This window comes from Fundulus heteroclitus, chromosome 3, assembly GCF_011125445.2.
Source record: "Fundulus heteroclitus isolate FHET01 chromosome 3, MU-UCD_Fhet_4.1, whole genome shotgun sequence".
Classification (NCBI taxonomy): domain Eukaryota; kingdom Metazoa; phylum Chordata; class Actinopteri; order Cyprinodontiformes; family Fundulidae; genus Fundulus; species Fundulus heteroclitus.
In genome coordinates this window covers 2,146,967-2,172,105 of record NC_046363.1, presented here as the reverse complement: position 1 = coordinate 2,172,105, position 25,139 = coordinate 2,146,967, and the positions used below count along the sequence as shown (strand labels likewise).

The 25,139-nt window shown below is 41.3% G+C and overlaps 1 protein-coding gene across 2 annotated transcripts in view; it reads left to right on the top strand.

Moving 5' to 3' along the window:
- Positions 1-6,138: 6,138 nt before the first annotated feature.
- ascc3 (activating signal cointegrator 1 complex subunit 3) overlaps positions 6,139-25,139 on the top strand; it is a gene marked incomplete at its 5' end in the record, with an annotated part of 88,798 nt that continues 69,797 nt past the window's right edge. For both annotated transcript variants that reach the window (XM_036128700.1, XM_036128695.1), the window contains 3 exon segments: positions 6,139-6,315; positions 6,617-6,688; positions 11,593-11,727. In XM_036128700.1, the coding sequence (XP_035984593.1) occupies positions 6,139-6,315; positions 6,617-6,688; positions 11,593-11,727 (384 nt within the window).

The window sequence follows — 25,139 nt, the reverse complement described above, 5'->3', positions numbered from 1 at the left end:
TCTCCAGGCAACTGGTTCACCCTGGTTGACATGAGGGACGCATACTTTATGTCCCAATCGCACCATGTCATTGGCTGTTTTCTCTGCTTTGCATTTCAGGGGCAAGCCTTTCGTCCAGGGTTCTCCCATTCGGTCTCTCTGTCCCCATGTATGTTGCTTGGTGCATTGCTGCAACACTGTGTCCTCTGCAGGCCAAGGGGTTAAAGATCCTGCCCTACTTGGACAATTCGCTCATCTGTGCGCCCACAGAGGCCCAAGCCACTGCAGACACGAGCACATTACTCGACCATTGTAGACCTATTGGGTCTACTTGTGAGTAACTTAGTTCCATCTCAAGATGTCACGTTCTTGGAATCACAATGGACTTCCCTCACTGTGACCGTTCGCCCATCGCCTCAGCGTGTCGAGGGCATTCTGCATATGCTGCCCGACTTTCTGCCCGGCCGTGCACCCCTTTTATTGCTTATCTTCATCTGTTGGGCAAGCTGGCTCCTGCCACTACAGTAATACCCTGGGACTGTTGTCTCTGCGAGCACTGCGGATGTGGTTCACAGCCTGAGACTGGACCCTTCTCGTATGCTGTGCCATCGCACCACACTGTGGGTGTCCTCTCACTGCCTCGCATCACTGGCTCAGTGGCAAAATGCAGTATTAATGACAAAGGGTTCCACTTGGTTCGCTGCCGTCTCGACAAGAGGTTTGTCTCTACTGGCGCGTCCGCCATGGTATGGGGCGTGCAGTGACAGATCGCCCGGGGTCATGGTCTCCGCGGAGGAAAACTGCAGCACATCCACGCCTTGGAGTCGGAGTCTGTGCAGCGGACGTTGCAACACTTCCTCCCAGACCTGTGCGGACGGCATGTCTTGGTGCGGTCAGACAATACTTAAGTGGTTTTTCATATCAACCATCAATGGGGGACACGCTCGTTAACATTGCTGTGGCTGACCCAGAGGCTCTTGACCTGGGCAGCCCCTGTTCTCGCCAGCCTGAGAGCTGCCTACATTCCAGGGGTGCAGATGTTTCGGCCAATATTCTGTCTCTGGGACGCCCACCAACGGGGGAGTGGAGACTCCACCTGGAGGTAGTGGGGGTCATTTCGGAGAGGTATGGCAAAGCAGCTGTAGATCTACTTTCGTCCGAAGAGACAACACATTGCCCACTTTAGTTCTCCCTGGCAGACAATGCCAGTCCCCTGGGTCAAGACGCACTGGCACATGACTGGACGAGAGTGCTGCTCTGCACTTTTCCACCGCTTCCATGATAGGCCCAACACCCCCGAAGGTCCTTCAGGAGGGGCATTGGGTCCTTCTAGTGGCCACCTGGTGGCCAGGGAGAATCTGGTTTCCTTTGCTGCACAGGCTCTGTTGCAGCTCTCCAATGCCTCTTCCCCACAGGACGGACCTTCTGTCACAGCTGGGGGATCAGATCCTGCATCCCAATCCCAGTCGCCTCCAACTCTGGGCCTGGCCGCTACAGGGCCGACGTTTCCTTCAGAGTATGACGGGAAACATCGGACATATGATGACTAATGCCTGGGCCCCTTCCACACGACTGGTTTATACCCATATGTGGAAGGTTTAGCAGCTGGTGTCATGCAAGACATGAGGACCCTGTACACTGACATGTTTCTCTTATTTTAACCTTCCTTCAAGCACTGCTTTCTCAAGGTTGGTCTCCATCCACTCTGGAAGTTTATGTTTGCTGCCATCTTTGCTGGCATTCGGTGGCGAGTGGAGAAACGATAGGCCGTAAAAAGGATGCTTTGTGTGTCTGAGAGGTGCCCGATGTTTGCACCCTCCCACATGCCCTGTTGTGCCTGTGTGAGACCTCTCTCTCTCGTCCTCACTGCCCTGCGATCTCCTCCGTTTGAAACAGTTGGCAGATGCAAGCCTTGAGTGTCTGTCAAAAGACTTTCTCCTTGCCTTGGCTTTGGCGAAGCGGGTCAGGAAGCTACAAGTGTTGTCTGTTCACAAGCCCTGTTGCCATGGGAATCCAGCTGGTGTTATTCTCTGGCATGATGTTGGGTTTCTTCCTACTGTGGCCTCATTTGCGGGCCACACTGTGCCCCTCCAGCTTGCTAGCCTTTATACGGATGGGTCTAGCCTTTCTGCCCTGTTCGGGCACTGAAGGCATATGTCAGACTCACAGCTTCTCTGCGGCGGTCTGATAATCTGTTTGTTTGCTACTCAGGGCCCTGCGAAGGGCAGGCTCCTTCTAAACAGGGTCTTGCACGTCAGACTGTGGACGTGGTGGAACGAGTGTACGTTCTACAGGTCCGCCAACCCCCTGCTGGTGTACGGTGCCATTCCACCAGAAGCATTAGTGTGGCAGGCCACTATGGCGGGAGTCACTCTGGAGGCTATATGTCCAGCAGCCTCTTGGTATCCCGAATACCTTTGTAAGGTTTTACAGGGTTAACTTGGCCGACTTTCACCCTTTGGTGGGGATCCTATCCCAGCACGCATCCTCATCCCAGTGTGGTGGGCGTGCTTGCGGGGTTGTATATTTCTGTGTGATTCCTCAGGACTCTGTTGGTAGTCGTCATCCAGTGCTTTAAGCACCGCCTCTGGCGGTCAGTAGGGATGAAATAGAACGAAAGTTACGACTGTAACTACGGTTCTATGAATCCCGGATGACCGCCAGAGCGTTCGGTCCCTCGGAATCATCGTGTTGTTCGCGAGAAGATTAAGGGACTGAGCTGTCGTTGTCACGTGATTATATGGGCTTACCAGTGTCACCGGGGGTCACACGTGACCATGTTGGTATAAAATTCTCGACCTGTGCATGCGCAAGAGTGATCATTCAGTGCTTTAAGCACCGCCTCTGGTGTTCATTCGGGATTCATAGAACCGTAGTTACAGTCGTAACTTTCGTTACATTGACAGTTTATCGTTGATCACTCAGTAACAGATCTGCCTAAGGTGGAGCTTAGTTAGAACTGGATCTCGTGATCAAGATTTTTGACTTTGTCCCAGATTGATACCTTAATAAAATCAGTGTCAGTTATGGTATATGCTTAAAGACAGAAAATTATAAAATGATGTAAAATAACACAATACACTGTGATGGACTGGCGACCTGTCCAGGGTGTACCCTACCTCAGTGACCGCTCGAGATAGGCAACAGCCCCACTGCTACCCTGCATGGATAAGTGGGTACAGATAATGGATAGATAAATAAATAACACAATACAACTGTATCTGGACATGGCAAATGCTGATGCATTTGCCATGATAAGAGCAGTAGGAATAGTGCAATCAATACGAAAGGAGGTAGGAAAAAGAGCCTGTATGCTACCCATCATAATTCCTTTAAAAAGGAAGCTTGCAATGTCCCTCACTGGCGCAAAGGAGCCATAAGGATTCCCACAATCATTTGCTTGACATAATGTATAAGCACAGCTCATCTCACAGATATTAACACAAATATCTGGAGAGAAGAGAGCTTTATGGTTGGAGTGAAGCAATGTTAGGTCAATCAGTAACACTAATACTATTTACAGTGACATTGTTGCTTCATTTGTACTGTGTGTGACACATGCAAGTGTATGTACCTCAATATGTTTTTTGTGTAATACAGAGCTTCCACCGCTATTTGTCTGACTTGCGTTTTTTTGTAGTTCATTTTCAGAAGGCTGTAAACCCAGATGTGACTAGAATAATGATGATGGAGTTTAAGGCTGTCTGAAATCAACATAGCAGTCTGAAGTTCCTTTCCTACCCCAATAGAGTTCTTACTGTTGACCTCATGAAAGGTCAATGAACAGGAGTTAGGAACAAGAGCTAGAAGCTATATTAGAAAATTTCAGACGGAATCACGTTTTTTTTCACATCACGAGTCACAACTTGATGTTACTACTTGCGAAAAAGACAAAGAAGACAAAAGGAAATGTTGAAACTATAGCTCTTGCATAAAATTGAGTTAAAACTGGCTCATAATCCTGATGAACTGGCTGCAAAGATGAAGTTTGGAAGTGCACTTTCTCTCCTAAAATCATCTTAAAACAACTTTTTTTGATAAATGAAGGTGATAAAATCGATAGGTTTGTAAACTCCTCATCTCTTCACTGCTCCTTACTCCACCCTTGTGGTTTTCTTACTGCACGCAACCTCGCCCGTCAACAAGGCCCGAGAAAGAAGAGAAATACTTGGTCGGTCGGGGGACCAAAGCCCCAGGAAAGTAAAGCGCTGGGAAAGTGAAATAAGTTGGGCAATGTGTATGTAAATGCTGCCTGTGGTTTGCAAAACCCCAGGCTTCTCAGAAGCCCCAGGCTGTTGAGTGGCAATAGAAAAAGGGCTATAGTGGCATCCACGCGCATACAGATGCCACTCCCTGCCCACAAAATGGCGGAGAGCATGCCCATCGGATCAAAACGTTCTCTTGCTAACAGTGTTATAAAGTTATGAGTTACTTACTTCTTCACTACACATGTCCCTCTGAAAGGTCATGCTGTTCTGCTTTGTAGTTATCCTTTGGAAATAGGCTCATACTTGCCAATGGGGGAGAAGGGGAAATGGTGCCGAGCACTGGAGCGAGTTTGAGAAAGGCGTGGCTTGATACACGTCTTGTTTTGGTCTACAGATAGTGCTCCATCTCAGCCTAGTGGTGAAATATCACTTATTGTTCCTTTAAGAATATCCATCCATCCATCCATCCATTTTCTAACACGCCTATCCTTGTGGGGTTGTGAGGGGTGCTGGTGCCTATCTCCAGCTGTCAATGGACGAGAGGCGGGGTACATCCTGGACAGGTCGCCAGTCTATTGCAGGGCCTTTAAAGAATATACACAATACAATGTACTAATATATGTATTTTTTAAATCTTCAAAATTGGGATTACAGAAATAACTAACAAATGATTTCTTAGTTAAAATTACAAAGGCATTTTTAAGGCCTCCTCTTTAAATCGAGGGAAAGGAAAACTGAGTCCAAACCTCTCGTCAATGAGCCCATGTTTATTTCATGGCTTACACAGAAAGGGCTTTTAGCCATGTTTTTATTAGCTGTTCATGTCACACTCATCTGACAGAAGATGAAGCTTTCTATGCTGGCAGCATAATGGCATTTGTTTCACTTGCACTTAAAACAGAAAATGGTGTCATTCTGAAGTGTAGGTTTAACCTTGAAGTTTAATGTTTTTAGTTTTCTAAATGTGTGTGTTTGAAGTGTTCATTCCAAAACAGGAGGTGCCTATCACATGGTCGCTTTAGAGATTTTTCTCTAGTTTGTGCTAAACCTTCTTCACTCTTAAGAGGGTAGATGAGTGTTATGTACATATTTATTCAATGAATAGCTGTCAGTTTGAGGATGCCAAGCTGTTCAGCGCTTTTACACTTGATAATTTCTGATGGAAGAAACTTGTTAAGGAAAAGCTCCCTCACTCCAGGTATTCCTGCAGCATTGGATGCTGATTGACCCTTCTACAGTTGCAGAAAGCCAAAAACAAAGCCAGTTTAATAGAGCTTACCTTTTGTTCAGTCAGTAATGCCCAACATGGCCTTCTACACATGCACGTGTACAGTTAAGTCCAGAATTATTCATACTGCTACCAAACGTATATTTAAAAAAAAAAATAAAAAAATAATTCTACGAATAACTTTGTTGCTGATAGGAAATGAGAAAATGCCAGGTCAAAATTCATACCCTTTTATGAATTATATATTTGTATTGGCAATACAAGAATCAAACCCTTCTTAGAATTGCAGAGCAGTTTTCTACTATGTGTTGGGTATTTATCTTTAGTGATGACCTCTAAGTCTTTGAGTTTGGAGGCCTCTTTAATGCCACCCTGTTCTATAGCTCCTTTCAAACATTCTCTATTAGATTCAAGTCAGGACTCCTGCTGGGCCACTCCAAAATGACATTACCACCAGTCAGAAGAAATGTGGTTAAAAGATTGCTTGCACCAATTTGCATCTTTACTGTGTACATAGGCAGAAAATGCAGTAACAAGACCAGGAATTTAAGTGTCTCTAACATATTTATGAATAATAATTTTATTCAATTTCAAAGAGTACACACAAGCACAGCTTTCTTCTTCCAGGGCCAGCCAGAGTTTTTGGGCAGATTGGGTTTCATCCACTTGGATACATGCTTGGATCTGTGGTCTAGCATTAACACCGCATTGTTTGTTGGGCAGGTGGAGTCTACACAGAGCATGATCCGGATCCTGGGACTGTCAGCCACCTTGCCAAACTACCTGGATGTGGCCGCCTTCCTGCATGTCAACCCCTACATTGGCCTGTTTTTCTTTGACAGCCGCTTCAGACCTGTGCCTCTTGGACAAACCTTTGTCGGCATCAAAACCACCAACAAGGTAAATAAACAGCCATCCACTCAGAGCATTTATAAAGCAACTGGATGGGGAATGTTTAAATGCTTTGGTGCCAAACATCATTAAAGAATGCAGGTGTAGAGATTAAAAGCTTTAGTGGCATTAATACCTCCATGGTCATCATTGCCTAATGTTTGATCATTCGTATTTGAAAGTTAAGATTAAAAATGTTGAAAGGAGACTGACATGTACTGAACTTTCTAACAGTATACCAAATATTTTGAATGAGGAAGCCAAAAACTTTTAAAGTAAAAACAGATCATTATTGGTGTGTCCTGTACAGATCCAGCAGATGCATGACATGGAAGAGGTGTGTTATAACAAAGTTCTGGACCAGATTAAAGCCGGTCATCAGGTGAGTCCTTTAACATTTAAACAGAAAGTTCCCTCTGTATTTAGCATTTATACAGTTGTGCTGAAAATGGCGAGGATTTTGACCTGAAAATAAATATGTGGTACTCAATCCATGTGGGAAGGCTTATTTATAGGCATTTTAATTCAATGTTTTCTTTCTTAGAAATAAATAAATAAACGATTCAGATTAGATCTGATTGTGCAGGTCTTTGTTGGAGTTACAGAAATACCTATTCTAAAAATAAAATAACTGACAGTAATGCTGGCAGCCTTGCATCTCAAAATTCAGACTGATCCTTTGAACAGTCCCAAGTATTCGTATACAAACAAGCTCGTCATTTGCAGCTGTTGAGTGGAAGATGGAAGACACCCACAGACATCACCCTTTGCTGTACTTCGGTTATCTGGTGTGTGGTTTGGAGTTGTCAGGTATGTTTCCATTCCAGGAAACTTTCCAGGAACCAGGGTACTTTTCAGGGCTAGTTTATCCCTGCTCTGGGTTTCCACCGCACGAACCAGGGCCTAATCAGACAAATCTACACCCCCAAACCACTCCTACAAGGGTTTTTAAATCAAAACCAATCTAAGATTAATGACATTGTAGGATTTCACTGTTTTTTTAATGTCATTCTGTACTCCACTACTGCTTCGGGCAGTCCCTAGATCACTGCAGTACTACTGCAGTAGGAGGAACCGCTCAGGGAACATAATCTACATCTATGGCTGGGTATGGTGGATAAGCAGACAGAAAAGACCTAGGTCAATATAAAAGTTTGGGGAAGTTAAGTTCTGAAGAAAAAACATTCACAAACCCATAGTTGAAAAGGGCTCTTAGCCAATTAGTTGGTTAAAGGAGAAAATTAAGGAACCCTTAAAGTTATGAGTCACCCATGATTACTGGCTCTTCATTACCTTCTGACAACAGAACCACTTACAGGAAAATGTGAGCTGATGGAAATAGTGTAACTTGCAAAAATATTCATACTGTTGTGCAATTACATACTTTTTACGTTATTTTATGTTTATCAAATAACCGTGGGCCTGTTAGATATTGTCCAGTGAATATCACACCAATTGGCTGATGTTAGCAATAGTTGAAAGAGTAATTCGAACATTCTTCTCTTTTTTTGTACTTTGTGTTTGCGGTTGACTCTTGGGCCTCACTGCTTTTCCCTAGCCTCGCACCCCCATAGACTTTGGTGGCGCTGCTAATGGTGCCTCCCTTTCCGGGTGGGTTTTTGAAGAACAGGGGTTCCTAATGGAGTAAATGGGGGAGTTGTCCTTTACTCCCCATCCTAAGACGCCTCCCTCTGCCTGCTCCATCATGCTGCCACACATGTAGGACTGACATTCGTCTAACAGCAAACTCCACATACATGGAATAAATTATTGACAACTTCTCTTCAAGTATAAGAATTTACTAACAGAAATAATTGAACATTCAGAGAACACCATTATAGAATGTTGTTTACCTTTATAAATAATACATTTAAATCAACACATTTTCCCCACTAGGCTAGTGAAACTGCTCCACATTTTTAACTTCTCCTTGAAACCTCTTCCTGGGCCGCATTTCAGTGGTTCAAATGTGGTTAGGTCACTAGGGACTGTCATAACTATCATGGTAGTCTTTCTAGTTCAATATCACGGTGCACCTACCCTTGTCTGCTGTGAGGGTGATGATGTTCTTGTCTTTGCTTAGGGAGGTGACAGCAGCAGAGACAAGAGGGACACTCACCACCGTCACATTTTATTATAGGCAGAAATATGGGTGTGCTCTGGGATCCCCAGTTTCTCCTATTGTTGCAAATAAATCTCAGGAAGTCCAACATTTCACTGATAACATAAATTCTGTGGATAAATATATAAAGTTTACAAGAGAGGATGTAAAAATGGCAGGTTGACATTCCTGCACTGCGATGTCCTAGTCTTGGATGACAGTTAGAAACTGACGTGTGCCACAAACCCACCCACATGGACCAGTACTTGCAGTTTGACTCCCATCACCCACTGGAGCAAAAGTTAGGAGCCATCGGGACTCTGGATCATAGAGCAGATAACGTCCCTACAAACTCAGGAGCAAGTGAGAAGGTGAGATCACACACAAGACAGGCAAACGAGCAATGTGGTTATCCCAGCTGGACTTTCCTCAAAACTCAGAAGAAACCCAAACAGGACTCCAGCCAACCATCAGGTGAAAAGGAGGACCCCAAACCCAGACTAGTAGTCATTCCCTGTGTTGTAGGAGCTTCAGAGAAACTAAGACGTTTATTTTCTAAACATGACGCACCAGTGGCTTTCAAACCTCAAAACACACCAGGACAAAGACTGGTTCACCCTAAAGATTTGGTCCCCCGGCACAAACATTATTGGGGAAACAAAGCAGCCACTGGTGAAAAGGATGGCCCACCACAGAAGAGTGACATCATGATTCTGCAGTTTACACTCATCTGCAGGCCAGCTGTCACTCTTTTAGGGATAAAGATGGAACACTGGTTTGAAAGGGGAGTAAAGGAGGCCATTTTATAAAGAATAACCACCCATTGTGAAACAGGAGTAGAGGCCTCCAGGTCCAATTTTCCCTCTCTTACAATGCTGCTATTGCAAGTATGACTCTGCCCCCTGGAACAATAAGCAGCCATCAGAGCATTAGCGGTCAATTGGTAGGCTGATGGTCCTCTTTTGCATATTAACAACCTGTTCTGCTTGTCACAGTTAAACGTGTTGATCCAATAAGCAAAGGCTCTGCTGATAAGTCTGAGTTTAGCTGAAACTCCCAAGGCTGGCGTCTCTTGGAGAAGAGACGAAATGTGTCAATAAGGAGGAACCCATCCAGAGTCCCTACCCACTTTGTGAGCTGCAGTGGTTATTAATTTGGCCACTTCTAAACGCACTTGGTCGAGCTGGATTTTACTGTGTAAGAGGAAAGACGGGGTATCTATGCAACATGTTTCAGCTATTTATATGGAAAGACTGTGCAAAAGCATCTGTCTTTTTCCTTCATCTTTACACTTGCACACTGCTTTATGTTGGTTCATCAAATAAAATCCATTGTAGTTTGTGGTTATGTTCGAGCCATTAGAAAAACACTGTGCAATATGAGAGGGTACGAACAGAGAGCACTCCTTCTCCCATCACACACACACACACACACACACACACACACACACACACACACACACGCACACACACACGCACAGCGGATGTTTTATGACTAACAGAGCAGTCTAGGCTCAATATTAAAACTTCTTTCTCACAAATCTGTTTTTCGTAGAAAACAAACCAAAAGGGAAAAAAAATAATCTCAACTTTTTCAAGACTTGTAGTTTCTGCAGTAAATATCTAGTTGAACGTCCAAAATTAACACCTGCTATCTAAAGTCCCTTAGGTCCTTATCTACCCCAGTGTAGCCGTCCTCTCCCCCATCCCATCCCATCCCATCCCATCCCATCCCATCCCATCCCAGCACCTTCCACTCATTCTGCCTCCCCTCTGCAGCCTCAGAAGGCCTGCTGAGAACATGAGAACTGCCAATTCAGGCTTTACCATTTAGCTCCCATCTGCTGCAGAAGTTGAACTCCCTACTGAGCGCTGTTGTTATCCTCCTCCTTTTATTGCAAGTATGCACACACACACACACACACACACACACACACACACACACACACACACACACACACACACACACTTACACAAAGGGCTTTCTTTTTCTCTTCTTTCATGTCCATCCTATCCCTCATAGGCATTTATTATGCGGCATCTTGATCATACACCAGAAAAAAAATAAAAAAAAATAAATAAATATATATATATATATATATATATATATATATATATATATATATATATATATATATATATATATATATACAAAGCTCCAGTCCACCTCTTGGTCTTATGCTGCAGATTCCAGAGCCCAACTGGGGAGGCCTCTTCTTCTCTCGGTATTAAATTGTCAAGAAGTGGCGCTGACATATATTAATTTCATCAGGGAGGATGTGATGGATGAAATTTCCTTTATGATTTTCCCAGCGCCCTCCTGGTGGGAAGCATGCTGCCGGAACAAAGTTTAATAAGCTGAGAATCTGGTGCTTACGGTTCCACACAGCTCAGTGGTGCTGATAAAACACCTCCAATAAATAACATTTGCTACAGTGTTCCCTCTGGACTCTGTGTGTTGGAACATGCACACGGCTCGCTGCTGCTGCTGCTGCTGCTGCTGCTGCTGCTGCTGCATGTCTGCTGCCATGCACTTTTCTTTGCTCTTATGGATCATAAACATTGTTTATAAGCATTAAAACAAAAGCTTCTCAAAGTAACATTTTTAAAATGTTTAGTAAAATGGGGATTTCTGTTTCCAAATCTTTTCATTAAAAAAGAATACATGTGTTTTACAAATAAATATCTCAAAAGTGCAGGGTGCTTTTTTATTGATTCCTTATTACTCGTTGCCTAGTTAGTAAATACAATACAGCTGTGTATAATTTATTCTGAGTCCAAATGCAGCGGGTTCTGTTTCTGGCCTCAGAGGTTCTCCAGAGAATATTAGAGAACAACCAGAATCACAAAGACCAAGGGAACCCAGCAGACAAGTCAGGGAGAAGGTCACGGTCCAGTTTAAACCAGGGTCACGTTCTACAACAACCTCCCAGAGCTCTGATCAACCCATCATCTGAACGCTGCACTCTGGAGGAGCTGCAGAGAGCCACAGCTGTACTCTTGACCTGAGGACTGACTTGTTGGCTGGCCTGAAAAGACATTGAGGCTGATGTTTGTTGATGTGAATCATGTAGGTGTGATTAAAAGACAGGCAGATAGTTTTTTACTGTATTCTATTTGCAAACCAGCAACTACTTTTTGCAGTGTGTTGATTTTGAACAACTTTGCTCTGTCTTTGTTGAACAGGTCATGGTGTTTGTTCATGCTCGCAACGCCACAGTGAGGACAGCCTTTGGGTTGATAGAGATGGCCAAAAACCGAGGAGAAATCTGCTTCTTTCAGCCAGACCAGGGTCCGGACTATGGCCAGTGTGAGAAACAGGTAAAAAAAAAAGAAAAAGGCCACTGTTTTGTGTAAGAGAAACATGTCAGGTTAGTTTGGGCTTCAGGCAAGAAAATGATTCTGTCAGATTTGGTCCAGTACAGGGAGCTGCTGTGTTGGGGGAATGATTGAAAGCAGTGCAGTGAGGTGTCTGGGTACCTGAGGATGTAATGGAGATTGATGATTTCAGCATTTTAAAAGCTTAAAGGATCAGCACATCAGAAGTAAGCTCATGCTGCTTACTACTCTAATTAGAGAAATAGTTATTTACTTTTTTCTTTCATATTGCAAAGATTTATAAGAACAACACTCCAGACCTGCCTCTACCAACAACAGGGATGGGTACCTTTCTGATTTGAACTGATACCGATACACAGTACCTGGGAGTCAATACCGGTACTTAACGATACCTATTTTCCGTACGTGTGTTTATGTGGTAATAAATGTTATTTAGCTTAATAATATAAAATCTCAACATATTTCAGTTTAACATTTATTGCTCAATATATAAACTAGTCTGGCTCTACAAATGAACCTTATGAAATAATTCATGAATTTAAATGCATTGCTTGAATCCACGCCACATAAACCAAGTTTTTGACAAAAAGGACAGTACAGAGTGAACAAGGTGAACAAAGGATTGAATCTGTTTGTGAATGAAATTCAGGGAAATATTTTAGTGCAATAGTTGCAGGAAAAAAAAGACCACATTAAAATATTTAATTTATTGGTAATGTGGAAATGGAGAGGCTCTGCTCTCTTTGCTCTGACTGCTGACGGGTCTCAGGATGGTGCAGCAGCAGCTGCCTGTGAGGTGGCACTTGGAGAAGTGAGAAGGAGCTCACAGCAGCACTCGTTGCTAAATATAACGACCAAGTTGCTGTATTTAGCAGCAGTGACCAGGTGCTTCCTGTGATTAGAATTATTCAAGCATAATCTGCATTGCATTTTGGAAAGTGGAGGCAATACTTTTGAGCGCTTTCTGTCAGCCATCGTTGCTTGGTTGACTAGACCAGCGGCTACTGATGTCATTACACTTTTGTGTGTGCAATGCTGTGTTCATGTAAAGTAAATTGTAGAGTAAATGGCCCACGTTTCCACTCCCTCACTATCACAATGATACGTTTAGGTACCGAAACATGGTACCATTTGATTTTACATGAATAGGTACTCAGTAGTACCAACAGAATTCAGTAGGTACCTACCTACTGATTTACCAAATCCGGTACCCATCCCTAACCAACAATATATTGACTTTATTGCAACCTAAAGTACCAGGATTTAAATACCGTATTTTTCGAACTATAAATTGCTCCGGAATATAAGTCATATCAGTCAAAAAATGTGTCATGTACGTATATCATTACGAAACGAACGTTTACGTCTTGACTTAAATATATATCCTAATTTTTTATTTATATAATTATTTAAGTAGAACAATGACCAGTGCAAAATTAAGTTGTATTTATCGGAGATGAAGTGTAGACTGCAGATTCTGTCGTAGTATGATGGCTCCCACAGTCGATTGGGAGTGTCTGCCTGCGCTCTTTTCATTTATCTTTTCATTAATTATCCATTTCTTTCGTCTTTCTTCCTCCTTCGGTAAACGAAAGAAACGTACATCCGACTATTTGGAATGCCTCTGTTGTGCTGCCAGTGGCAGCACAACAAGTCGTAGGCATTGTTTAGATGCCAAAAATAAACTAACTAAAAGTACGCTCTAAATCACCCGTTTTGTAATGATAGTAGACGAGAACAGTACTGTTTTTGCCTACCAGCGGGACCCGATGTAGCGCAGACGTAGCTCGTGATGTCACGCGTGAAATGGTCTATTTTAGATGATTCATTCTGAATGAGTTTTACATCTCTTTCATGTTTTCAAAGAGGCCTGGGTTTAGGATTTTATCCGGATATATTGTGGTCCAGGCATACAGTTAGAAGTTAATCTGAAAAACTTACTTTATTGGTTAATTGCAGATAAAGGTAGCAGCACAGAACAAGATATTCTATCTCTGAAATACAAGCAGCTTTTCTTTAAAGAAGGCTTCTTTTTTTAATCCATGCCCCACCCGTGAAGAGCATTACGGACTAAACTGCTCCAGTTTGGGAAGCGCTAGATTTCCTGATGAACAGCCTATAATCACTGGCTGTAAGCCTTTCCTCATAGTTTTGGTTCTATATTGCCTGCAGTGTCGGCATGAAGTGAGAACACCGATGGTGAGTGTGTGTAATTAATGGTCTCTGTGCTGGGAGAGTACACAGAGGTGGAGCTTTATTCTTTCTCAGAGGACAGTCAGTCAGACTCCAACTCCCATATTTAAATCTCCTGCAACAGAAGCCAGAGTGATAAATTTAGTAACCTTTTCCTCCATTCCCTGGGGCTGGGCCAAGATTGATGTGCCTCTAATCTCTTCTCTATTTAAATGGGATATGTATACAAATCAGATCACTTTTCATGCTTTGTAAAACTGGAAATAGAGGCAGGAGATTAGGGAACTAAAAATGGGGCATTATGACCTGGTTAGTCTCTGAAACTGTGCTTTAAAAGTACTTCTGCAAGACTCTTTGCAGTTTATGTACATAAATGAATCTTTTTTTATTTAATAATGTGTATTATCCACTCCATTAGTTTAACTTTGAATGTGTGTTTTTTTTCTCAGTGTGCTCTCAGTGTGAGGAAGGGGCGCTCCACTTTAAACCCACACAGAGATAATGCGCTGCTTATTTGCACTCTGGAATTGCCCCACATTAATATTTATAGGTGTTTTTTTTAATCTCCAATATGCATGTGCAGTGAAATAATGCCCCTCTAAGGTCACTCAAATAATTTAGCATTTATTTATCCAGCTTTAGATTATTTATTTTTCTCTCTCCTACCCATGTTATTTAATTGGCTTTATCTCAGGGGCTGGAGAGGCTGTCAATCAAGCTTAGATATCTGAATTTACCCTCTAGAGTCACTTCTTATTAAAAACTGTTTTTCTCTTTGAGCTGAGAAGTAGAAAGTAATCCAGAGTAAGATAAAAATGGAAACATTCAGAAAACTAACTAGAAAAAGCTTTTTACTGTGCAGCTCTGCTTTTTGATCATGTTTGTACACTTGGTTTTTCAGTGTTGCATGGAGGCATTGGAAGGGCCCTCATGTGTTACAGTGTTTTACAGATTACTCTTCTCTCCGTTGAATGCACGTTGTGGCTATTTTATCTGGTAGGCAACGTTTAAAAATCTGTGGCGTCCAGCAGGAAGTTAAATGTCAGAGATAAGTTGAATTATTTAAAAACGATCCTGGCAGACTTGCTTTAGTGATGGTCTGTGCTCAGTACTGCCTTCAAATCATTATACAAAGACTGCTTTGTTGGTTTAAATTCAATTACCATGAATTCTACCACCTTCTTTAAACCATGTTTGCTTACAACAGTTAAAATACGGGTCAGTTTGGGCTTTCACGTCTGTCACAAATACTCAACTGTTAGATCTATATTTAATGAAGCTGTTTAGAAACGCCACGCTGTTTGCTCTAATCCAGTTGTCTTCTTCTTTTAGCTTTTGAATAGTTTGTTTTGTTCAATTTTTCCCTTTCCCCCTTTGCTGATCCTTGAAAGAAGTCATCATATGTTCTACTGAAAACCTTTGATTACCATCATCATGATGACTGACAATCTGTAGTCATGACCGAAACATTTCCCGGCAAATCTTGTATTTTATCGTTTGTGGCTTCAGTTTTTCTGGTGACAAATTCCCATTAAATTACTCTGCTGATAGATCGGTGACAAGATGAGTATCAGTTGAATGCAAATAACTTTGTTTTGCTTCAAAATATTAGTCTGATATTTAAAAAGAAAAATCTAATTTTCATTGTTTTAAAGTATTTTTGCAAAGGCATAAATTAATCTGTTATCCTTATTTTAGTCTGTGTTGCCACCACATTAGAAGCTGTAAAATGTTAGCTGAAATCTGTCCAACAATCTAATTAGTACTTGGATTAAAATTAGTTTGAAATTATTAAATTTCAAACTAATTTTTTTAAATTATAAATTCAACTAAAGTTGGATTTTCAACTTCAGCAACACTTTTTGCACTTGACGTACATAAAGCTGTTAGTGAATCTGCCTTTATTCCAAATTGTGTATTATCCACACTATTACATAAACTCAAACTGCTGCTCAGTGTGCTCCCCCAGAGCTACAGGAACCTTTTCCTGTAACTAGAATAGTTTTCAGGGTCCATTATTAGAAATCTTCTCTTTCCACCCCGTTGAGGATGGCTGTCTGTGCTTTACCTCACTCTGAAGGAACCTGGCCTCTGTTCCAAGTGTAAAATAACCATTTAGGGCACAATCATTCTTTTCCCAGCTGGTTCTGTTCATGACGGTTTTATAAATTCATGAACGTTTTTATGTCTGGGGCTTTGAAGCCAAGTTTTGTCAAAGACACTGTCAAACGTATGACATCTAACGGGGAGCGTAGCCGTTTTACTGTTTTATTGCTCTGTTTACCAGGGGAATGGTTTCCCCCAGAAAAAGCCACTTGTAAGGCGGCATTACTTATTGAATCACCAGGAACATATTTAGATGGAATATTGTAAAGGCAGAGAAGTAACATTTTCAACCACTTTAATTATTTCAACATTTTAACTCTTTAATTTATTCGTTCAAGTCCTGAGGGCAACTGATTTCACACCAATAGTTTAAAAGCAGAAACAAAACATGTGTCAACATTTCACCATAAATCACAACAACTCATTTAAGAATCTTAGAGCTGCAGGAGCAGATGTGTCTGTCTGCAGCTCATGCTTTCTAGATCCTGCTTCTATTTACAGTCATCTGTTGTGGAAGAGTTAGTAAATCCAACATTCAGAATTAGATGTTAGGATTTGAAAGGTATTTAGGCTCTGAGGGACAAATAGAATGCTAAAAAATAATGGCCTGTGGAAAAGAAAGTTAATACTCAGAATCTTTACGTGGTTGTGATTGTTTGCACAATCAAGGAATTTGACTTTGGTTACAGCACTCATAGCAAACAGACATTATAGGTATAAAGAGTAGTTTTTGTAATGTGTAAGAAAGAATAAAGGGAAGTTGTGGGTTACGATAGTGCTATACTTCTTTAGTTTGTCAGTGGTGTAGCTGACTACTCAAACCCTAAGGTATTCACTGGTTTTATAAATGCTGCTCTGTAGCAGGTGGTGTCCAAGATGTGTGGGGTCTGCAGAGATGTTAGCTTCTCCTTACCCTATGTTCCAGATGGAGGGAAGGTCATCCCTGATGACCCTCTCTGATTAGTCGATGCAATCTGGAGTGGCCCTGTTCTGTGAAAGAGCCAGATCACACAGTGAAGCCCCTGATGAAGGTTGGATTTCCTGAGTTGTGGCAGAAAGTCCAGTCTGTGTTGGGCCTTCTTCAGATCAGTGTCAGTGTGTGGGGACCTTCTCAGGTTCACAGAAAGGGTGATTCCTAGAAACTGGAAGTCATTCACAATAAACACAATGTTGTTGGGGAGGGTGAGGGAATAGTGTGTGTGTGTGTGTGTGTGTGTGTGTGTGTGTGTGTGTGTGTGTGTGTGTGTGTGTGTGTGTGTGTGTGTGTGTGTGTGTGTGTGTGTGTGTGTGTGTGTGTGTGTGTCTTAAATGGGTTAAGATCCAGGTGGTCAGTGCTGATGTTTCTTGAGAGGGAGGAAATGCTCCCCAGTCTCAGTCGGTAGTCAGGAAGCTGGTGAGCCACTGACAGTTGGTGGGTGGCACTGTGAGCTGGGTGAGCTTCTGGTGCAGGATGTCTGGGTTGATGGTGTTGGAGGCCGAGCTGAAACCCACAAACAAGATCCAACAGTAAGTCCCTGGGTGGTAGAGGCGATGCAGGATGAAGTGCCGTGCAAAGCCACCTGCCCACCTGTTTGCCTCGTGAACAAATTGCAAGGGGTCCAGCAGGGGGCAGGCTGATCTCCTTCAGCTGTTTCAACACCAGTTGCTCAAAGTCTTTATGATCGCAGACCTCAGGGATACAGGTCAGTATTTTAACCGTGTGGTGGTGTTTCCTGGGGACTAGGATGATGGTGGAGTGTTCAATGCAGGAGGAAACCCAACACAGCTCCAGAGACTTGTTAGAGATCTGAGTGAAGATAGGGGCTAGTTGCTCAGCATAGGCCTTCAGGCAGAACGGGGGAATATGATCAGGTCCCAGAGCTTTCCTGGTCTGCTGATGCTGTAAAGAACCTATTGACATTCCTCTGTGATCTTTAGTGCCGGATAGAGGGTCAAAGGGGAGAGGGGGGCGTTGTAGAGTTATCTGTGAGGGACACAGGTAGTCCTTTTTTTGTGGTAGTGAGGTGTAAATGGCTGGTTTTCAAACCTACAGATGAAGCCGATGAGGTTTTCCGCCTGTCAGAGAGTCTTCACAGTGCGGGAGGACAGGCTCCTGTAGCTTGTAATGTTCAAGGTCCTTCAGACTGTAGCAGGATCGACAGCTAAGAAGCTGCTTTTCAGCTCCTCACTGTAGCGTCTCTTGGCTGCCCTGATCTCCTAGGTGCGTTTGTTCCTGGCCTGCTCACACAGGGCCAAGTCCCCACTACTGAAAGTCTCTTTGTTGTACCATTGTTTGTTTTGTGTGTGAAAGTTCTTGGTCTGCACACACGTCCAACACAAAAACTGATGTATGATTTCACAGCATCAGTAAATGGTCTGTGGAAAAAGCTTCAATCGCACTCCAATTTGTGCAGTCGATACAGGTCTGTAACATCTGCCTAGACTCAGCAGTACACTTCCTCACTGTCCTAACCACTGGCTTAGAACTTTGCATTTACAGAAAATCTCAAAGTGCTACAGTCAATAAAACAATCTAATAAAAACAGGAACAATAACATGCAGATACAATTCACCAATAAAGGTAGTGAGTACAATAGAAACAAATTAAAATCAAAACAGGTCAAAACATTTCAAAGATCTCATTAAAATCATTGATTAAAATGAAAATTCATGCCTGTATTAAAGCATATCACAGTGTTTGAAGCCCTGAGACGTGGAGTCAGAGCGTGCCACAATCGGAGGGAAGCACAGGAAAAGGGTTAAATCTATTGAGGTAACAACTTTTGGAAAAATAATGCAGCAAATACAACACTTCTGTCCAAAAAAGGTTAAAGACTGGCTGAGGTTCCTTAAGGCAGCGTAACGGTGCTACGTGCTTAACTAAGAAAACAACGCGGATGTTTCAGAGCAACATAAGGCTCAGGTGCAGCATCGGTGAAGTTGTAAACCACCCGGACAATCTGTAAGCTAGCAACGCTGCGTGGATGCATACTGAAACAGCAAAACAACATACAAACATATGTTCAGGCTTTGTTGACTAAAAGTTAATGTTTCAATTAATTTTTACTCGTACAAGAGCAGCATATAGTTTTCACAAGCCTAGAGCGCCCTCTTGCGGCAATGGACGGTAATGTTTACTTCTTGGTTCATGTTGGTCAGTATGTTTTATCATTTAAAATTGATATATAAGTTACACCTGACTATAAGTCGCAGAATTGGCCAAACTATGAATAAAAGTGTGACTTATAGTCCAATAAAATACGCTATATTTGTGATTTATTTCCTCCTTTGAGTATTTAACAATTTGAAGCCTTCCATTCATTAAAATGTTTGTCTTGCTTTGGATTTTTTTAAAATACAAAATAATCAAAAAAATATTGATGCCAAAAACAGGACCAGCACTTTTGGAAATGACTCTCCATCAAATAATGGAGAACAGAGTTGTGTCAGTACTTTGTGAATTGTCTTTTCTTAGATTTACAGAAAATAATGCCATCAAGCCTGCTACTGCTGTCGTCTCTGCATAGATCTTTATTTATTTCTTTTTTACAATCTATTGTTTTTAATGTTACAGTCAGTGAGCTCCACCACTTTGATGCTATATAAAACTAGGCTAGAATCATACTTTGTGAGATGGAATTGATTTAAGTAGTACCTCCTGCCTTTCATACATGCCTTGAAAGTGAGAAAGGCAGGGACTGAAATATTCCAAAAGTTTTTCCTTTTTCTTCTAGTCATTCATGTTGTGGGCCACCCACCTACCCACTTTCAGCAGACCAGACTGAGAGGGTACCTGAAAGGGCTCAAACTCACTGCAGTGGGGCAGCCCAGCTGGAATAATGGCATCACCATTGAATCTTCCACTATGTAACCTCAGCAAATTGGACAGGCTTCCATTTTGTGCAGCAGGGTTCTCTTAGCTACAGTCTGCTAGCGTCATGCAGGCGAAAAGCTTCACTGACATCAATGTTTCCAGAAGGATACCTTTGCTTGTGGTTCTCTCGGTCCTTACTGCAGCTTATTAGCACTTTGCCTTGAAGTTGGTTCTTTGTTCATTTAGAAGAACGGTCCTTCCTTAAATTACTAAAAGGATCTTGGTGTCTTTGTGTTTGCAAACAAAAATATGCAGGCTCACTAATGTACAGTAGGCAACTTAAAGCTACTTGTTACCTTAAAATACACATTATTAGTTTGATGGAGAAAGCAAATTACCCACAGAAAACCAAGACAGACACATGGGCACCACCTTAACCTCAGTTGGCATTCTGTGGAAATTTGGTTTTGTAACACAGCCTGCTGTGACTTGATAGTGCTCTTGTGCAGTTGATTACTCTTCAACTAAAGTTTAGTCTAGCTCAGTCTATTTTCCACACTGTTATGCAGCAGTAGGTTTGGGTTGGCTATGAATAACAATAAGTGCCAAATACAATTAAGTTAGTTAAATTGTTAGTAATTTTGGGAAAAATTAACAAGTCAGGGTACCAGCTGATCATCAGAATATAATAGCGCTCTGTCTCTATCGCTTATTGTTTTAAGAATCCCTGCCTGGTGAGGTATCATATTAGAGAACAATAGAGGGAGGGAATTTGCACACCGGTGTTCTCAAACAGCAAGCCTTACGCATACAGGATACAACAATAAGCACAAACAACGTCTCTCCATAATACAAGAATTTATCAGCAAAATCCTTCAACTTCCAATTAAAATACTTTAGTCAACACTTTAACTTAACACATATTACCATGTAAAATAAAAATAATAAGGAAACCTAATAAACGATGAAATAAAGGAACATATGATGCAGCTGAAACCAGTAACCAATAAAATGATGCAGTGATATCACAGTTCAGTCTGATTATGTATGTTAAATAAAACCAAGGTTTGTTTTGAGGGATTTGGAATGAAGTCAAATTACTTTTACAACAAACAGTTGGGTTGTTTGAACAACCCCTTCACAATACAAAGCAGAAGGAAGGTGCAATGTCATTTTAATAAAATTATTTTTTAATAATAATTTGCCAAATTAGAGATAAACAACATTTTGGATAATTGATTGTTAATATTGTGTTGATTAGCCCTCTGTAAATTGTTTTTAATGAAGTTCACACGTTAATGGCATAAAACCCGACTTCATGTTTTTATCAAATCTACAAAGAGAGGCTGAACGCAAACGTTCTTTGCAGAAAGCAAAAACAAAAACATCAACAATGGTCATGCTTTATTCAACACAGTTGAAAGACTCATAAACCCTCCTGTTATTGTACCATCAGAACTCCACTCTATGAATTTGCCAACTTTTTTCAGACAAAATTAAATTAAAAAAAGCTCAGTTTTGTGACGTAGTGACATATGTATTTTATGAAACAGCTACTTGCACATCTGTCCATACTTTGCTCAGAGGTGCTTCTAGGTTTTTTGACGAGTCTGACTTTAAAGTGCAAGTTTGACGCGCTATTAGAGCTAATCAAAAACTCTTGTCAAATAGCAAAAATAAAGCTGATAAACAAGAAACAATATTTGTAATATATGAGGAATAACTAAAGAATAAAACATAAGATTATATATTACATTAAAAATTATTTAAAAATATTTCAAATTGAATAAATGGCAATGAAACAAAAATTAAATTAATACTAATAGTAAAGAGTACTATTCTGCTTACTAATAAATAGAAAACCTTACTAAAATGAATGTATATGTATGACTAACTGAACTCAAATAAATGTAAATATATAGGTAAAACTAAAGAATTGTAAAGAAAAATCTAATTTTATTAAAAATAATTGAGAAAAAGCAAAGATTTACTCTTAAAAGCTGGACTGATCAACACCAAAGCTACAGAAAGAATATATTGTCAGATTATAAAACCTTGGATAAATGTTAATTAAAAAAAAAAAAAAAAACGTTTTCAGTTATTTTAGTTTGGACTTTAGGGGTAGCTAAAGAACAGCTCTGTTAAATGCTTTATAAACAAGTAAAAGGATCTTAAACTCTTAAGAATTCCTTTTTTGATTTTTTGAGAACAGTTTTTTTTCAAAGATAAATATTTCTGAGATAAGTTTTCATGTGAAAATGTTATGTTGCATTTTTTTTTAGTTACAGCCTATGAATTTTGTATATTTAGTAAATATGTCTTTGCATTAATTGAATTCATTGAGCTGGTCCTCAACAAAAACCTTACTATTACTCCCCTTTGGGACAGTAGTCGTCCACCCGTGCTTTATACTGTTCTGCAACAGTAACTGTAGTTGCTAAGCTAAAACGCTTCATTTTTCTGTTACCACATCTGAGTTGTAAAGGTGATGGTTTGTCTCCTGAGATGGTCAACCACCGGGGCAGAAGCTGGCTGTAATTTCCTCAGCTTTGCTGTCATCGGTGTTCCCCCGGGAGGAGCCGGGACAAAAGATGGTATAACAGAGGACACTGGGCTCTGACTGCTTAAAGCACCACCCCCTCCACAGTGAGAGGATGGGTCCGTCTCGTGATAGACATGGTGCTAGTGAAGCTTCCTTTATTGTTCATGCCAGATGGTGCTTCCCATGAGACACCTGAGCAGGGTTTGAAAGAGTGCAGAAATAAATGGATGTGAGGATATTCAGGGCAATGATGGAACGCTTCACCCAGTTTAGTCGTCTGGTCCACTGATGATTCTTTAATAGTTTAGGGGAAGTAAAAAAAAGGGATGAAAACATCAGAGCATAAGCTTGGAAGCTCGATAGTTGTAAGGATGCAGCCATCACCATTTCCATGGGATCGTTGACACCAGCATAAAAAAGAAAAAGTCACCAGATGGTAGATTATAATTCATTCATCTCCTAACGGGTCTCCTTTTGCACCATCCAAATGATGGGGGGATTTTATAGAGCTGTAAGAATGGATAAAACCTAAATGATGTTCTTCAGGTCATCTGATTTAAAGGTACAATGTCTTAGAGCCACTTTCACACATGAGGCTTGCATTTGGGTAGCATCTGGACAAAGCTCTCACAGGCATTCTTTACTGCTGCTTGCTTCAACCTAAACAATCCATCCTCACTTCTCTTCTCCTCAACTACCTCCACACGCGTCTTCCATTCTCCAGCATCAAATTGGAGGGAGGCGGGCAGATTTTCAGTGGAGGATAAGAGACACCTTGTGGTCCCACGGGTCCATTACACAAATGGTTTTATGGATCTGTCCTGGTTTATAGAGGACTTTAAAGCCTCGCCTCTTACGCCTTCTGAGGGGCTTTAAACTGGGAGTGCGTAGCAAAGAGACTTTTGTAGTAAAGACAGCGTTTTTTAAACAGTGATAATGTAAAGGTGCAATGGAGATGGTGTGTCTGTACTGACAAACGTTCATATTGCTTATGTGGACATCATTCTCTGAAACTCTTTGTAGGTCTGTCCTTTAGAAGAGCAGCTTTCATGTCTTTTTTTTCCGTTTTACTCAATACGCCGACGCAGACACTCTGACGCCTCTGAGTTCGAAGCCTCCAGGGACTCTGCACCATCACCAGACAAGGCTCATTAATGTCTTGGTTTGCTTTCATTTGATGCTATTTTTACAGATTGAGTCCAGCGCCTGTCCTCTTACTTCTTCAGCTCTGTGACAACATGTCATCTTTCCAAACCTGCTCCTCGATGCACTGATCAACAACAACCAGCCACACCTCAAAGGCTGCTAGAAACGGGTGTGACAAACACACCTACTGTACTACAAAACACGCTGCCTTAAATAGAATACGGCTTTTGTAAGGTGGTGGGAGAGTGTGAAGAAAGCTGTGTGAAGTGTGAAGTACTCCTCCATCCTGTCTGACTGTTCTGGCACGACAGCTCATCTGGAGTCTCATACCCTCAGGGAGCAGTCTTGCATGTTATCTTGTTACAGCAAACAGTTGCACTTCCATTTTCCTCTTTCATTGCCTCCTCATCAGTAGTAAAACAGTGAAGTATACCACCCACCACGATCTACGACAAAGGACTTTTGTATTTTTCCTTTAACTCAGAAGTACTCTGTAAAAACAGTTGTTGTCAGTCACTGGCACCGTCCTTACGTCGGTTGTTGAAACATAATCTGACATCTTGTGGAAACAGGCAGATCTTTGCCCCTGATGTTCTCAGGTCATGGCTTTGTTGAATCCTGTTTTCACAGATTTCTCTACATGCTCATTGCACTTTACATTTGCTTTGGAAGTTTGCAAAAACTAAACAACTGAGGTAGGTATTTGGCAGGTGTTTGCAAAAAATATTCTGAAAATGAATTTCATTTTATTCATTGTTGAATTCTGCTGTTAAAGCAGATCTAAGAGATTTGAACAGTTTATATTTATTTAGACACCGCAATGCTGACTGGCCACTACAATACAATGCAGTGCAGCATAGCCTTGCAAATTAGTTTTTATCTTTGTTACCATCAGCACAATATATTATTTACAATCAACAGAACTTTAAAAAGCTTTTTTTACATTTAACAGTATTGTGTAATTCATTTATCTTTCAACGGTGTAGAACGATATGCTACTTTAGGTAAACAATCCTACCACATTACCTTTCCCAAGCCTCAGATATTAATGTTACGTAATCTCACGCAACGTAATGCATATGCTTTGTCTGTATCGATGAAATTTCACTCACCATGACAAATGTCCGATTTGGCTCCAACTGATACACTCTGACCTAGTTTCTAATTAAATTAGCTGATTATCTTCTCATTTATGGGAACTAATAGACTATGTATGTGCCAGTGAACTTTCATCTCCAGGATCATTCATTGTTGCGTCATCCAAATATATAGTATCTCTGTTGACGCAGTAGAACACAGTATTTTTCTACCCTTCACCCCAATATACACACAGTATCCAAAACAGGTGCAACAAAGCAACATATGCTTCCCAGATGTGACAGGTTTTCATGTTGTACAGTACACGTGTAATCTGCTTATATTTACGCCCACATAAAACACATTTTTAGAGACACTAAAACAATAATGACCAGATAGGAAACCATGTGATGTAAATGCAGACAAAATGAAACCAGGAGAATACCAGCCTGTCCTTTGGCCCACAGAAGCTTCAGTCCACAGCAGTGTGATTTAATCAGCTAATTAAATACTCATTTACTTTCTCTATTATGTTTG